Here is an 18,371-nt window from a genome sequence, read left to right on the forward strand (position 1 = left end):
CAACTCGCCCTCGGAATTCACTCGGTTGACCACGCATCCGGTTGTGTAAGCTGATGATAACAGCACCTCTAGTGGCACGCTCTTGGTCTTCAAGCATGTACGTACTCCCTCCATCCCTCTCTCTATTTGTCTGAAAATCGTACTCATTTCAAGGCGCACCCGAACAGCCATTTAGGGAGCGACGCATTACCATAATCTCGTTCTTCGAGCGAGTGGATGGTCAGATGGAAGAAGGGTGTTTCGGGGATGGGAGTGGCGTCTGGCTTGGGAAGCGGCAAGTGGATTGGCCGGTGGGTGAGCGCGTCTTCGCGGGTGTGGACATAAAGGAGATGCGATAGTCTCGATTTCGGTCGGATCTTGGTCAGTCGTCGCGCTCGAAACGGGTCACGTCCCAAATATCTTCGAGCGAGGGCGGTGTGTATTCGATCCGGCGGAGGTTGGAATTGTGATGGTGGGGGATTAGAGGAGGACGGTAATTTCCATCAACCTGCTATAACCCCCCACACCAGTCGTCCCCAACGCGTGCCGATTGCTTCCCAAGCTGGTTTTCCTCTCTCCTGTTTTCTCAGGTCTTCCGTCTAGCAAGAGTTTCAAATGCATATTCTTGATATTTACTTAATTATGTGTAGATATATTCTTTATATTCTTGATATTTACTATACCTCTTTCGTTTCTCAAAGTTAACAACCAATCACGGCCTAATCGAATTTTTTATGAAAGTTTTGGCTTCGCAGATGATATTTAACCTAGTTTAATAGCAAAATATTCCAGGTTTCAATCGAATCAAAGTTAACTGTCCCCACATAAAATAAAATATAATTTATTTTAGCATAATTTCATCGAACAACTCCTGTTCGTTTTTTGGAAACGGCAAAGAATCAAACTCCTGGACGTGGATTATGCCAACTGGACGAAGGAAGTATACTCGTATGAAGTATCAATACGTGCCCATATTCACTTCTCTATCACTCTTCACCGAGTTTATCCCATTTTCCTGGTAGAATCATGAAAAAAATTGTATGTAAAATCGCACAAAATGTTCATTGCTTAACTATCAGGCGCCACCTTTAGTTAGCATTCTTTCATATTCAAGTATTGACACATGAAAACATGGTAGTATAAAAAATAACAATTAAAAATCGGCTTTACCAAAATCGCACTCGATTTATGCTACAAATTTGCTCCACTTTTGCGGAAAAATTCTTTTTCCTGATAATTCAAGGCTCTTGATGGTTTATGGAGTCCTGTGAGCAAATAAGAATATTTCTGCTTACTTTTCCTTAATCAAATTCTGCATTTTCCTAATTCGTTCGATTAAACTTTTCCTCGAGTGAACGGCGAGACCCAGATTAGCATCTCCAATTTTGGTTAACATTTAGGGTTATGAGAAAGTTAATACGTAATCCATGAAAAGAATGTTTGCCCTTTTGAGACATATCGTGACTGCTATGTGGTTGACTAATGAGTTTCGTTTTTAACAGAAATGCTGTCGGCAGACATTTTTGTAATGTACATCGTTCTCTGTTTAAGTAGGAATCCCTAAGCTGACACTTGAGTTTCTCTCTCTGTGAAAGAACAGGTATCAAGAAGTAACAATTCGGGGTTTTGCGATAGTTAGCTGTGATAGTGTCCACATAAATAAATGAGGGGTAAAGCCCAAAACAAGCGATGGGAATGTGACGCCGCCTACTGTAAAAAAATACAGGATGACAGATAAAATATATCAAGGAGGAAGCCTCAAGAGATCCTGGCCTAAAAGGAAATGAAGCATCCCGAGAAAACCACAACAAAAGAGGAACTTCTCAGTACCTCGGTGATTCATTTTTATAGCTAACCAAATATGCGGTCAGTTCCGGGGGCTTATCTTTAAACGCCCCCAACTAGGATAATGGTGAATAAGAACGTGTGGTAAGTGGTGTGATGCTATGGCCTCCTGTTATCTTTATCGCTCCATCAGAGATCCTCGATAACTTTAAATGTTTTGGGAAATAAAGGAGAGCAAGGTATTTCGGACCAACGGTGAACATTGATTTACTACCTTTTTTTAAACAAATTTTCATTTCTTAAGGATAATTTATTTCATCGTTCATCAAATAGCAAAGGCAGAAGTTCACAGAGGTGCACTTGATTAAAAACTTCTTGCAAGAAGAGTGGGAACTCAATTTTTCTATTCGTAACGATAGTTCCAACGCCCATATCTTTTACTTAGTAAACAGATTCACTTAAAATGACCAGTCAACAAAGTTACATACACCAAGTCATGAAAACGGAAAGTCGGCGCAATCATAACTATGCAAGAATTCAAGGATTTAAAAATGAGAACCTCGCATTGTAATCCATGGAAAAATAGGTTAACCTAGTAAAACAGGTTAGTCTAAATTATACTGAATTTCAATAGTATATAAATTAATATATGGGTAACTGTCCTAGGTAACAATCTGCAATATAGAACAATAGTGACACTGTTAAAACAGTTAATATTAATATTTGCTTATATTCTCATTACGGCATTTTTCACTTTGAGTAATGACTTCCTACCATAAATCTTTATGGGATAGAATAGTCAGTGGACATGGATTCTTTTTGAGCTCAAATCTTAAATTAGAATTCCTTCGGCGAAAACAAGAAAACTTAACAATATGAACAACTTCTTGAGCAGCGGTATAAGCGTATATAACATCCATGAATGAATTCCTGTCAACAGCAGAAGGCTATTTCGCGTAACAAGGGAGTTCATCAGCGGTATGCGATCGCCCTGCTTACTTGATTGTAGTTCCTACGATAAAAATAATACTTCGACCTCAAAGGAGTCTTCCTTTCAATAGAGCGTCAATGAAATGTTGATTCACAGGTGACAAGCGAAAGGCTTGTCCAACAAAAAGCGTTCCGGGAAAGATGAATGCTACAAAGATGTATAAGGGGATGGAAGAGAGTATGGACCAACGGTACTCCCTGACTTATAATGATATTATCTAGCATCCTTTTACGGCCCAAACGCTTGCTTCACTTTTTACGTGCGTTGGTTTTACTTTTCTCACGAGAGGAAGACAGACATTTTACGGCGATGGTTGGTCTACTTGAGAGACGTTGGAAAAAGACTAAGAAGGGAGAGGGCATGAACCGCAGTAAAGAAACCTCACCTCGCGACACGGTGACGTGACTCCTTCCTCCGAACTGGCTGTGGTCAGTCGGGGACGTGGCCTCGGGGGGAGCGGGGGCTTGACTCTTTCCGCCGCCGCTGACTTGCCGACGTCCGGGCCGATCCCTCCGGCGCCGTCCCTCCCTTCGCTCGAGATCTCCGGTTCCCCGGTCGTCGCTTTCTTATCCTGCTTCTCCTCCCCCTCGCCGGGGACCCTCCTCGCGCTGGAACCGGGCGATCCCCTCGGCGATTCCTTTACCTTCTTCGCCACCTCTTCCTCCCTCTTGGCCCACGCTGCCCCCAGCTGACTCCTCAGCACGTCCCTCAGAATGCTCGCCGGTCGGATGCCCCGGCCCCAACTGCTCCCGCCCCGTGCCGCCCCGTCCGACTTAGAAGTCGACCCCTCCGCCCCCCTCGACCCCAGTAGCTCCACCTCCAGCATCGACTGACCCCCCAGCGACACCAACCCCGAGTCTTCCCAGCCCAGCCCGGCCGCCGCCCCGGCTGCCCTCAGCACCGCGATCTCTGCCTTCTGGGCCCTCACAAGGGCCTCAAGCTTCTCCATCGTGCACTTTATCCTGGACTGTTCCCTACGCAGCCCTGCCTCGAACGCCAGCAGGGCCCGCACGAGGGCCGCCAGGCGGGCGTCCGCGTCGGCACGCGACGCCCCCAGGGCCGCCTCCGAGGCGCGAAGCTTGGAGGCGAGGGCGGAGGCCACTTGCCGAAGTCGCACGTTGTGGAGCCTCAGGAGCTTGGCCTCCTCCTCTGCCGCCTCTTTGCCGCACTTGCAAGGAGGTGGGCCGCTGCCCCCACCACCGGGAGAGGAGGCCCAGCCGCTGGCCCCCTCCATGGCCCCGTTCTCGCCTCCGCCGCCGTCCACTTTCCTCCTCCGACCTCCGTCCTCGGTCGGTTCGACCACCGCCTCTTCCTCCACCCGTCTTCTCTTCCTGTCCTCTTCCTCCTGTCTCCTTCGCCTCTCCTCCTCTTCCAGACCCCTCCTCGCCGCGTCCTCCTCCGTCCTCCGCCTCTTCTCCTCCGTCTCCTCAGGCTCGCGCCTCGATAGATCTCTCCTGCTCGACGACTGAGGCGCCTGGGGACTGCCAGACTGGAAGCCCTGGTTGACGACCCCCTTGCAAGAAGACGGGGGCGGCATGGGTGTGACCCTCGCTCGGGGCCACGGGCCCTCCGGCTTCCGGCTCACTGGTGGCTTCCTGGGGGCCACCGGCGGAGCGGGCGTGGCTCCCCAAGGTTGGATCGGGAGGACCTAGGGAAAGAGAGTGGCGATAACCTGGTTAGATTGCATTGAAGAGCGCGGTACGAAGACGGGAAATACAATGGGAATTCACACAGGCTTAGTAGGTATAAAGTTCGGGAGTAGCTTCTCTTCAAAGGAAATTACCGCAAGCGTAGCGTTTCCGAATGCGGAGTAGGAAAGAAAACTTCCGCTGGCATTGTTTCGTGGAACGGGACACTGGATACAATTAACGCGTCCTGATGCAATACGTTTTATCTTTTTTATCACGTCAGTACTTAATGTCCTCCAGTTTTGGTATTTCCTCAAAGACAAGAATCGGAAAATGATGACTACTTTACCTTATTATTTCTTGAGTCGTTCGACTTGGGTTTGACCGGTTAGAATTCAATGTAAATCTTTTAATTTTTCATTCCTAAGAATTAAAAACATGCTGAACTCTAGAAAAGTTTCGAAAAGAAAACAAAGCTTTCCAATTAAATTCTGTGTACGGCGGAATGTTCACAGAAACCTTAGAAAGTACCTTCCTAAATATCTTAAGCAACCCCGACATTTCTACGTTTCCCAGACCAAATTTTCAATTTTTTCAGGCTTAAACGCCGTTGCCTGTGACGAATCAGCACAGAAACCTGATTCACTAATAATTTAGCGTACTAGCAGCACAGGAAAACCTCTCGATTAACTGCAACCCGCAGAGACTTGGTAAAAAAGAATACGAACAGGCCGAATTTCCGAGTTTCCTCCCTCACACGAGAGCCGTTCAATTATCAGACACCGTCCGTTCTTTACGCCTTTCCTTCGCACGTTTCTCGTAATCAGACGGCGTGAATGATGGTGGAACCTTGCCGGTAAGCACACATCGAGAATTGCTTTCCTCCTTCCTAAACAATTCTCTCATCTCTATTTGATTTCTGGTAAGCAGGATGGAAATTAGTAGACTCAACCCCAAAATCCGATAGGAGTAAATTAACAGGCTGGCTTGATTTTACCAGTCTGCCCAATGTAAGGACTACCCACCAATTAACTGAGGATTACGGTTTTAATCGGGTGTGTTTGATGAGATTATTTATCCAGCAAGCGGTCAATTAATCGTGACGCAACAAATGTCTAGATAAATGACTTCCTAAACGTGCCTATGATTTGAAAATGGGTTTGCACTAACAATCTATCATCATTTTACTTACGCTCTGTGCACGGGCGTAAGGTGTGTCTGCATCACAGGGCGTAACAAGTTTACTTATAGTTGGAGATATATGTGTACGGATCTACATGCCGATTGAGAAATTAATGAAATGTAAACTTGCAAGAATAACGCTGGTTTTTTGTACTTCAATTATTTTTAAGAAGAACTGAGCCAAGTTCATCGAGGAGTGCGTTAACATACATTCCTTAGGCTTTTTCTCCGTTAACAAATTTTCATCTATAACTATCAGTGTCATTCGGAGACCATAGATGGAGTGCCTAAAATAAAAATATCACTATATATATATATATATATATATATATATATATATATATATATATATTCCACGCGTTCAAGCGTTTTAGCGTCATATTGCGGACCTCAAAAAACATTTTTTACGAATGACACTACGTCAGGTTTCACTTCGTGGCCTTCTTCATGCCGAAAAATGATTTTAAAAACTATAACTTAGTTCCACTAATATATTTGAATGTCACTTCCACGACTTATGTTTCGACAAATTGTTTGGCCAGATGAAAAATTCTTTTTATTTTTCTTTGACTACGGCCATTTTTTATTTCTTTGTCATAATCCCTCAACAGTTTATATACTAGTAAACTGAAATAAGATTCAATTTTATTAAATGATATTGCGAATAAGTAGCGAACAGCCATGGGTGTGTGAAGTTAATACGGTCCCAAAACGATTAGTGATAAAATGCACGTGAGTCATCAAATTTCATGAGTTTCATTGAATCAAAACTGCTGTCGTCAGTTTCATTAAATATGGACATGAAAGAAGCCAATGCGTTTTCACGTAGCAGATGAAGTTTTTACGAAAGGGCATTTTTTCAATAACCTCAAGCGTCTCGGAAAATAAAAAACGACACTATCTTCAATTATTATGACTGAGAATACCCATGAATACCAAATTTGGGGGCAATGAAACTGCAGGAAGGAAAGAGAAGGAATGGATCATCATGGAGTGAGCTAATACACCAATCGCATAAAACGGTCTCCCTTCCTACGTATGGTAATTTTCTGGGATTTCACTTGGTGGACTTATTAAAAGGGCTTACGTCTCAAGTGGTGCTAATTGCGAGACGTGGTTCAGCAAGCAAAACCGTTATTCGAGCGAGCTTCTTTGGTGCACAGAATTCATGATCCAGGAAATTAAAACCGGAAATTTAATTCCGAATCACGGGTATCAACCAACTGTAATCGGGAATTGTGATTTCTTTCATTCAAAACCGCAGAAGGAAAGGAAGCACACAATCATGTTTAATAAAGATTTCAAGCGTCACAGACAGACTTGTCAATGGAAAATTGAAACCGATATTTTATTCAAAGGAATAATGTATTTAAATTATCTTTTGTTTTCCACCTTGAATGCAGTCATACGGAAACATCACACGATGATTTTTAATGGACTTCGGATACACTCACGCCTCGGCATTTCTCTTAATTTACGAATACAGGTAGATAATGACACCCGACCTAATTTAATTCATCGCAGTGAATATCATGACTGCAACATCCATTTATCACAGATTTAAAATCTCAAATTTGGTTTGATCGGCTTCTCTTTCGAAGGTTTCAATGATCAGAACAATAAATAATCTCGAAAAATTTTAATTTTATCTTGAAGCCGCCAGTTCTTACTTAAATAGCATTTTTCCAGATACTAGCACATAAAATTACATTTCTTAAGCAAATCTCAAACGTTTTGGGTGAACTCATGTTTATGGTCCCATATTAAGAGGGATATCTCACTAAATAAAGAGGCAAATAATTACGTTTTTCTCGTAATTTTTACCATAATAATAACATCAAATGCCAAACAAGGATATTGGTTAAAAAGGTTTCTCTACTTTCTGAATTACCTTCCACGGATGGGGAAAGTTTCGAAGGACATTAATAAATATTGCCATAATCGAAAAGGCTATTGCATGAAATTTCCCTGCTGTATCACACTGCAAGCCAATAGGTGGACGCAGAATGATGAATGGAAACTACAATATTTAAAATGTTCACGCCAATAACTTCGAAGAAGTCCTTTACTGAAATTGTACGCGGATAAGGAACTGATTGCGTGACTTCCAATCGCATCCCGGATATGTAATAATCACGATATGTAACAGCCACACTAACACCCTTAAGTCTGAATATTACTTTATTTAGTACCTCAGTCCTCTGCAGAAAAGCAACCACTGAATCATACTGTAACCGAAACACAACAACTATAAAGACAAAGGTTTTACGCCTACGGAAACCATGAAGTGACCCATAAAAGACACCTGTAACGAGCCTGTGGTTATCATTAAATATCCCATCCTTCTTTGATGGCATTTACATTCATGAAATATGGACACTCTTCCTGTACACCAACTAAAACCTGGAATGGCCCTCCGGAGAGGAGGGGAGACATTAAATACAACGACAATCTACTCCACGTCTAATATAATATCTTGACAGGTTCAGTGCCCCATCTACTCTCCCCTAAGAAGTTACGGAAATGTGGAGCGTCGGCCTCTGTGGCACTAAAAATGACCCTTGAAGCAGGAAACAATCTGTAAACGTATTTTAATAAGCGGTGTGAGGCCCTTCCGTACCTTTTAATAGAACAATTCTGTTTCCAAATATAAACCACCAATAGCAGGAGGGGAAACGAACCATTAAATTACTTCATGCTTCTTCCTGAGGTCGATTGATAACTAAATGGCCGCAACCGCCTCTTCCGGGAATTATTTTTTTGTACGTGTGCGCGCGTGTGTGTGTCGCACTTTAATGAACGACCGATGTAAAGAGGGTCCGAAAACCTCACCAAATAAAGGCCGTCCGTCTTGCATCTCCAACACCCTCCCTCCTTAGGGCAATCGCCGCCGTCCGACCCCATCCCTCCACAGCCTCCGTCCCCCTCACACCTGACCACACTACTTCACCTACTCCGCCGACTCCCACAGTCCCGATCCCCCCCCCCCACTCTGCCTCCCACTATACAAGTCTACAACCTCGACGACTTCCAAGCCTCCTCCTTATCCTTCTCTCTCTCTCTCTCCCGAGGAAATGCGAGTGGGGGCGGAGGAATGCGTGCTCCGTTGCCAAATTTCCCACGCGGCTCACGAGATTCCCTCACCCACCGGCGTCGGCGGTTGTGATGATGGTTGGAGGACATGCACTTGCGGTCAACGTATTGGTTCGACTCGTTTGCAATTCAGAAGGGAGGGAATGGGTATGGGGTACGTGACACGGGGAGGGTCACCGAGAACAAGCTGGGACCCCCCCACCCTCTTTCCCCCGATCACTCTCCCACCACCCGAACTCCTCGCGCACCCCCGTCGCCACCCTCTCTCTTTCCTTATGACCCCTGCTTCGCTCAATTATCATGATTTCTTTTCTTTTTCTTCTTCCCGCAGACTTCCCATCCCCCCCCTTTCTCTCTATCACTCCCTCCTTACCTTTCACCCGACCACGTACCCCATTGATAGTCATCGGATAGTCATTTTTACACGCTCCCCACGAAAGTGGGACGCGTGCTTTTTTTATTCGGTTCCGGATGAGAAAAGAAATAAAATACACATTTCCAACGCCGAATCAAGTTTTCGGTGAGGGATAAGTATAATAATAATGGCGTCGACACAATCCGGTCCCCTTTTCTCCTCGATTACGCACCTAGGGTGGGAGGGCAAACTATTCCGAAAACCCGCAAGGGAATTTGGTCCCGCAACAACGACGCAGATCGAATCCATTTCGCGGCGTGAAAGTCGAGGAGACTCGCGGCGAGTTCGTCAAGAACCACGCCCTTCGCAGAAATTAGTTAGAAAGAACGAGAACTTTTATTACATTTGGACTCCCCAAGGCTCTTTGACCACCGTGACTAACGTGCGGCTCAACAGGGATCCGGGCGTCGGGGGGAACGATGGAACTCCAGGTCGAAGGTGGAAGCTGGAACGGGAAGAAGGCTGGAGGGAGAGGAGAGCGGGTGAAGGGCCAGGCAACCCGGAACTCCTTTCCATAAATTCCATTTCAAAACTGTCTCCCACGACGATTTACCTTGAAATCTTGGATTGTCGCTTGTTCTCGGATTGATAAACGTCGTGCTGAGTTACCAGTCTTTTCGGTGTATGCCCGTCAAGCGAGAATATTCCTATTCTGCCCATCTCCATCCCCCGCTCCCTCGTACGCGCCAGGTTAATCGTCACCGATGTTGTGCCGGGGTGCAGAACCGATTGATGCAAGAAGGGAAGGCGGAGGTGGAGAACGAGAGAAACTGACCGGATAATGTGAGGCGAAAATGTTCGTGAGCGAATTTGAGAGCACATCCAGCTTCTTTTTCATACGCGAAGAGAGCGGCAGGTGACGAGAAGAGAACCACGATGCCGAAAAGTTGAGAAAGGCGCACGGGGAGAGACCCCGCGCCAGGTAACGTAAACCCAATGCTTTTCATAATTCCTTTTTATCTGAAATATTTTCACTTCTTTTTTCGTACGATGCCTTAAAACTATAAGTTACTAAAAAATCTGCAACGCGCGTTCCAAAATCCAATGGGGCGATTCCCCCTAGGAGATAGAATATCTATTAGTGCTATACGGTTAACGAACAAAATCCCATGGTTTCTCTTAACTCCCCCACTAAACATAATTAATACTTCTCATAAACTTACCATGAGGCAACTGCTACACGGTACTGAAGCGGAACCTTTGAAATTTAGACTACCTTTTACTGACAATAGACATTAGTTTGTTTACAAAGATCATGAAATACAGTCATTAAGGATGATACCTCTGACCTATTATACGAGTACTACTCGTAGTTGAAAGTTGATCTGCTTTCTTATTTGTTTCAGAAAATTTAGAATTCACCAAAATTCCTCACTTTTCAATGTACTTCCTTACTAACGTGACTATACACTTATGCTAAGTAGGAAAATCTTACCCAAGACGAAGGATAAATACTAAACTTTTTTGGTACAAGTGAAACTCCTTGTACAGTGAAATATGAAGATTGTATTTCCGACTTGATTGATTCAGCGACCAGCGGATTCTCTAGCCATAAAATATGTTTCTGTCGGGAATACACATTGTTTAACGATGATATGGATTTAGAATCAATTCTTTTACATCAAGCAAATGTCTCGAACGCCGAAGAAAATAAATGCACTCTTGTTGCGCCCACTAACGAATTTCGGTGGTCCAATGTCCCTGGTCTATTCTGAAGTCATTCAGGCACGACATGAACGACATTAATATCTACGAGGGTTCTCCGAATAAAACTAGTAAAAATATAAAAGAATATTTGCGTTGTTTCTTATTGGTTATGCTATCAGAAATACTACAATTATTTATACGCAATAACACATTGACTTTGGTAGTAAATAACTAGTCAAAAACAAGCCATGATATGACAGCATCACTTATGAAGTTCACGGAATACATCAGAGAAAACAGGAAACACGGAGCTTTTGCCGCTCCATTTTTATCCGGTCATAAATGAAATGAATGCGGTCAAACACCTGGATTTGTTCCTCCGAGAATCCGTTTATTTTGATGTCCATAATGGAAACAAAACTAAGCGGCAAAATTTCGTCTACTTTAACACGGATGTCGATGAGAGGATTTGAAAGGTTCAGTTTGGGATGGAAAATTTTAAGATGAAACAACCAGGAGAAGGAACAGAGGTTAGAAAGATTACGGGAGGGGGTGAGGAGGGAAAAGTAAATGGAAGAAGACGGTAAATGGAAAATTTTCTCGGTTTTGTGAATTGAGACGTGAGGAGGATATTCCCTTTGACGATTTAGGAAAGAGATTTTGGAGGGGAAGACCGGCCGAGAGGAATCCGAGCTGAAGGAGGGGTTCAGAAACTTGTGCATTCACGGCATCAACCTGAATGCCCTAAAGTTGAATGACTTACTTTCCACGGCCACGCCACACGGCAGTAATAGCTCCCTGGTCGTGAGGTCCGTCGTTGGGGAGGGATAGGGAACGTTCGGCGGTGGTGGGTCGGGGAGAAGGGTAAGAAGGGGAATGGGATAGGATGGAGGAGGGGGGGTAGAGCAAGGAAAGAACTCATTAACGCGAAGGGGCTCCCACACTCAAGGCCGCTCCAAAGATTTGACTCCGGGAGAAGGGAGTGGGTGAGGGGGCGTTGGTAGGGAGGAATGGAGAGAAAGGGGTTGGTGGGAGTGATGAGGGAACAGGGAGACTTCCAGAGGGTAGGGGATGAGAAACGGGCGGCTTGGAACGAGGTTTATAAAACAGACAGGCCGAGAAAGGAAAGGAGGTTTTTGATGGACCAATCGAGCGATTCGGCCCTTTCCTGGCATAAGGCGTCTCGTCCCGTCCAGGCGTGGCAGTCGTTTTTGAAGTCATTACCCAATCGCGGGGGAAGAAAGGCGGGAATAATGGATGTCTAAAATAAGGCGAGAAATAAGTTATAGGCGAGAAACTTGGCGCCGGTCTAGCTGTCAAGTGAGTTGCTTAAAGGGCTAAATTATTTATAAGTGTCTCGCTGGGTTCCAGGTGCCATGATTGATGGGAGCTTTCGACGTGCAAACACAATGGTCTCGCGGGATTCGGGAAGGTATCATTTCGAATTCAAACGAAGCACATTACCTCTGTACTTGCACGATGACCCACAGTTAGGAATTGGCTGTAAATTGACTAAGGGTCAACAAGTCAAGCGAAAAATCAGCAAAAGTACTCTGAATGTATTAATAGCACCTTGATGAAGTTCTCCTGTTGGTCGGACCAAAAAAAAGATGATGACGCTCCACAGACCAGTAATTCATTGTAATGGTCGGAATGCAATTTCTTCCTCGTACATAAGAAGCATGTGAGGCGCAGTCAGCATTTTCCAAGAGCATGGTGGGAGAAAAAGGAGGTTATAATTTGTACCTAGCATGCTATTTATCATATTTTAGGTCCCAAAACGAATATCCCTAAAACATTTCGGATTCATCTCACAAAACATGACTAAATCAATAAATAACATACGGAGAAAATCTCCCCGATTCTTGAGAAATTGCTACGTAAGAGCGCAGGTCTTCGCAGGATTACTACAGAATCTAGAATGGAAACCTCAGGAGAAGCGGTCCCAGTTCGTAAGAAAACAGAAACTATCACAAAGTGCCACACAAATATTTGCAGTATTTGTGGCGCTTTGTGATGGAAGCCACTGGACAGATGAAGTCGCAAGGTTAAATTAAACATGCTTTTGTGACACTCGTGAGATTCTACTTCCGACATCGAGGATATAAAACAATTCGAACGCGCTATCGCCATTGACATAATACGATGTTTACCCGACGGATGAATTTGAGTGTTCGTTATTCCTTGTAGAGTGCACGACGGCAATACCTGACAATAGGACGGCATTGCATTTTCCCTAAAGACTTATTCTTCTGCTTGTTGAAAAGCCTAGTGCCCTGGTACACTCACACATTCGCCTTTCCGGCAGCTTGCGAGGTATTGTGTTGATATCTATAGACATAGAAAAGACCACACAGATTTTCTGTCATAATCCTCCTTTAGCATTACGACTCTTTGCCGAGACTAATTAATATTTGATGTATTTTCTGCGTTACGCTAACTGATAGCCGAAACGGTCAGTTTTCAATACAAGTATCTTACACTCATCACGACCCTTCCGGCATTAAATACAAATATTTACTATATTTGAAGGCCGCATTTACGCGAGGACGAATCGCACCGAGAGTCAGGAGTTCAAATACTAAAAATAACGCATTTTAATTATTATTCCGGCTCCCTTCTTCTGACCCGCTTGAAGGACAGTTCAAGTAAATTACATCGTAAATAGGATGGAACGTGAAGCCGTGAGAATGCCTTCCGATGGGAATGGCCCAGCGCCAACGCTTCGTTTACGCCCAATTCAGCTCCTCCCCTTGATACCCACCTTGCCCTACTTATTCGCTTTATCCCAAATGGCATGAATACTCTCAGTGGCCGCAGATACCCCACAAAAAGTACAATCGAAATATTATTTTTACCTCATGCTAGAATTTATGGTCCATTTTTTCAATTATCACATTTCAGATAAACGTAGAGCTTAAGTATTTTCGGACCGCATTTTGACACCGCAATCTCGCGATTCAATTCCGCAACGAACCTCTGGATGGGAGACCTGTTGACATTAAACGTTAAGGATGCATTATACAACTATGAACAACTAATTATAGCGCTCGAATTCTGAGTAGCATCAAGTGATCTTACGTTGAATATGATCATCAGTTCAAGAGAGTATGCTAAAGCAAATAAAAAATACAAAGGAATTTGTCATCCATTCACAACGAAGGTAAATATATAGCTGTTCCCAATTCGCAGATAAATCATTCGCAGACTTTACCCCTCGACGAGAGTCGAACCGAAGCCTTCGCGGTTCGAGGAATCACTGAAGCAGTGTGTGTTTGAGTGGCTTTTAAATGAACTACGTACCCATTTTTTACCCAAGTTACAAAATCCGAGCTTTTCCATGAGATCGTATTAATACTGCTGCGTACAACAAGAGGAACTTTATCAGCCATAGCACTAATTGTCAATCGTCCATCACATCACAGTTCTTGGTCCATTTGTCGAACGATTTAATCGGTCTGGATGCTCGGCCTGTCACTCCCCTCTTCACCATGCACGTTTGTTCGTCCATCTTTGAAGTCTTGACACCATTGCTCTAATATTTCTTTCACTCGTTATCGTAAGCCCATAAAATAGGCACAACTCCCGATGAAATTGGGCAGCTGATAATACTATTCAACACAAAAATCGAATCAGCACGCACTTCGCAACAGGCGGCAGCAAAGATTTTCGTGGATTGTTATTCGAATTCACCGACAGGAAAACGGCTACTGAATCATAACAATAACTTCAGTGGCTTTGAAAACAATAAATAGAGGGCGCTGCATGCGTACAACTTCGTTCTGACCTGCCAATATTTAATTATGAGACATCGGCCCTTTCTTTTCCAATATGTCCTTTATTGACAAGTAAGGATAACCGTCGGGGTCTCTTGGGCCTCGTTTAAACACGAAAGGGACACGGTAAATAAATAACGCTCGCAAAATCTGGGAAGTAACGGATCACACCCCTTATTTGCTTCCTGTATTATCAGTCTGGTCAGATTTTAATACGCGCCGAGATTCCTTGCTTTGTGCGTGGGGAGAAATTTATGGATGGTTTATTATTAAGTTCAAGGAATCAAATGTTAAAGGAAAACAGGGTTTACAAGCATCCGTATGCCTTGTTTCCGTATGAGCGGGTGCAACGAAAAACTACTTCCCTCTCAGAAGAAACTGATAGAGATCATTTTTATCAGTTAGCGCAATGAGATAACAATGATGGAAAAATACATACATGTTACATGAATAGTCTCTTCTTCTATCATGGATTAGACTCTCAACCTATTTCGGTGTCATACATTTTGAGACTCCCATCTTTTCCTAGACCTTCCTAAACTTAATTTACCTCTAGGCTTGTACTGAAGAGCTTTTCTTGGAAATCTTCCTTCCTCTATCCGTTCTAAACGCACCTTCCATGTTTCCCATTTTCTATTATATTCTCGTTAATTTCTTGTATTTTAAGTTCTTCGCTATAGCCGATATTCCTTAGCCTGCCCTGTCTGGTATAGAGTTTAACTGATCTAAGAAATCGAATTTCTTCAGCTTGAACCCTCCTTTCTTTTTTTCTGTATCCAGGATTCAGAACCTCATAGCAGAGTCGGCAATTGCATAACTTTACAGGATCGTAATTGCCTCTATTTCTTGTTTTTCTTTTGGTTGATATTGTTATTGCTCCGCATATTGTTTGATAACGATGCAATTTATTTTTTTTTAATACCTGTAGTAAATTTAGTACCTGAATACTGAAAATTTAATACTTGTTCTATCGGTTGGTTGTTGTTTATTATTATTTTGGCTGTCACAGGTTCACCTCATAAAAATGCAACGGTTTTCATCATTTTAAGTATGGTACAGGCACTTGTACTCCAAAATTATGAAAGCTGCAGAGTTTGATCTTGGAGGACTGATCCATGCGCCTCCACTTCTGTTTTTCAATTACCTGATCATCGGCGAATATTCGAGTGTTTACTTTTGCTTTAGGCATGATTCTTATTCCAGGTTAGCAGTGAGTTCCAATGTTCTGATTAAATTGCGATCATTTCAATAGTAAGAATATAAATTGAATTTTCCTCATTAAAACAGAAAATGTAGGCGAAGGCGACACCAGAGATCTTGGAGAGAGCCGAGTGTAATTAACAAACACGGTCACACGATGCAGTCGAAAGATGTAATTTTATTCGTTTTCCTCATAAAAGACGCCGGGGGTTGTAGATTACGAATCCACTTTATATGGTGACTACGAATGAACGCATGTTCCCACGAGGAAGGATAATCTTTACCGATACCCTGACTTTTATCTGTTTCGCAATAATGTAAAAGCAATCTAACAAAATCGACGGCAAGATGTTTGACAAAAAAGAAAAATAAGTAAAATAAAAACAGATTCAAAAGGGAGGACAATGACATAAAAAAACAAAAGCATGCTTAAAGGCTTGATATTTTTGAATTTTTCAAATTAAACGTCGTATTCGAAAAAAGCATACAAGAGACGCAATCAGCGCAATCACGCTGAAGAAATTCATGCCGAGCTTTAAAGTGTAACGCAAAAATTAAAATACACTGTACGTGCGAACAGCAGCTGTCTTAAGTGAAAAACAAAATGGAAGTGGCACGCGAAGGAAAACAAAATCAGAAAAGGAAAAAAGAGAATAAAGGAAAGCGAGGAAAAAATTCTTCACAAGAGTGGAGATGTACCGAAGGAAGGAGATTAATTAAATATGGGATGCCTTATTCGACGTAATCGTCATCGCGTTTTTTTACATACTCATTCCAATTATCTTCCTTTCTGGGGAGAAAGCCATCTTTGAGTGGACGGGATTAACGTGGAAATGTAGGAGACAAGAAAAACGTTTTGTGAAACAAGATAATTCAAATGAATTAATCTCCAACCCCATTCTCCTTTGGCCAACGCTCCATTATTACGTTCATTGAATATCCATACATATTTTCATGACCGTCAGTTTTACGTTAAGTTAATGATTATTATTTTAAGGTGGGTCTTAAAGGTAAGCGTGGAATATTTATGGAGCTGAGGGGAAGTGAACCCATATTGAACAGTGGATTCATAATTTCAAGAATTCCTAAAAGCAAGTAACGGTAATGGAGAACAATATCTGATTGTTATCGATTCATTTATTTCAATGCAGATTCGTCAGTTTCAAAATTACCATAACTATTTAAAAAAAATATTAATGCTTTAATCAAGCGGTCCATAATTGCCCATTGGTGGTTGCCTTTTCCACTCAAGAGCAGAAGCGATAACCAACTTCCCTATTTAAATAGCAATTTTTTCGCCCATCGACAATGTTATTACGTTCCATTTTTTAGAATATGATAAGTAAATTACCACATTAAAACCACTGAAGAAATTAATGATCATTTATACTGCATTACGGTCGCAATGTTGATTTACGAGCGAAGTGTTTTCGTCCTCCCTGCACAAAAGAATTTCAAAGACTCGACGTCGACCGGTAGTGCAATTTTTTATCTACCCAATTTGCCTTCACCAAACCTTACAACAATAATTTCATGATATTCTTTTTCAGGGGAGAATTACAATGAATTCACTGATTATCTAATAAAAAATTGCGCGCAGTTCAGGAAAAAAAGCTGACTTATTTGAAGCTCACTTGAAGATACCATAGGTTGCGTCACAGAATAAAGGGTGGTTTCCATACTCTAACATGTAGTTTTCGCAGTAAATGCTTTATTACCAACTCTATGGCGGCACCTTATGGTTAAATGTTTACATATTTTTGCTAAGTATACATATAGCCTCGATTCAAACATAGCTATAATTTCAGTTGAAATTAAAACAAAATTTAAATTATTTGTTATCATTTCAACTTATCTTTTGTTGCGAATGAACACGAAGGATGGGAAAATTGGCACCGAAACTAAGCGCACTTACCTTCTACGAATATTAAATAGCCATCATAAAAAAACAGTAAACAAAAGTTCTCCAAGTGGCCGCGATCTTACAAGCGTGACCTCAGGACATGTGGGAAGTGGGGCCTTGGCTCCTGCGCCAAGTGACGAGGATGGATGTGTAGATGTGAAAAGATTAGTGGGAAATTATCAATTCCCTAAAAATGAGTTGGAATACGGCTTAGAGAAATATGTGAACTTTTCTCTCTCTTTCTCGTAAAGTGACTGTTTTGCAAAGCTTGTTCCATGACGGTCACGGCTCAGCAAACCTCAAAGAGACCTCGCGATGAAGAAGATAAAACTACAAGGCATTAGAAAGAACCCATTTCCTCTTTTTCGACGACACCCCAAGAAAATATATCAAAAAATCATACTAGTTCCACATTTGTCACATAATCAAAATTTCTCATGTTGTCAAATGAAACATGTTCAATGGCTATTGAATCCATTTTGTGGAATCAGGCGAGATGTAGTGGAAAGCGAACATGATCGATTCGTAGCAAATAATAATGCACTACCGCACTTTTAAGGGGACTATTAACGGTGGAGTGGTATGATACCTTGACTGTTTCCATGAAATAGGAGAATGACATTAAATTAGTTACGAATCAATCAAGTTTAATGGCAACATCTAAAGCCGAGCCTCACTGAGGCTCACGAACATCTTTTCGTGAACCTCCGTTTTTGAAAGAAGGGAATTTACGATCGCCGTTTTGCAGGAGAAGTTGAACTCAATAACTAAA

The 18,371-nt window shown here is 42.6% G+C and overlaps 1 protein-coding gene across 1 annotated transcript in view; it reads right to left on the reverse strand.

Moving 5' to 3' along the window:
• LOC139686470 (uncharacterized) overlaps positions 1 to 18,371 on the reverse strand; it is a 100,386-nt gene that overhangs the window by 11,189 nt on the left and 70,826 nt on the right. The window contains exon 3 of the mRNA XM_071583658.1: positions 3,141 to 4,403. Coding sequence (XP_071439759.1) covers positions 3,141 to 4,403 — 1,263 coding nt within the window. The remainder of the gene's footprint in view (positions 1 to 3,140; positions 4,404 to 18,371) is intronic.

Source organism: Hetaerina americana, unplaced genomic scaffold, assembly GCF_022747635.1.
Source record: "Hetaerina americana unplaced genomic scaffold, ioHetAmer1.1.p SCAF_1, whole genome shotgun sequence".
NCBI lineage: Eukaryota > Metazoa > Arthropoda > Insecta > Odonata > Calopterygidae > Hetaerina > Hetaerina americana.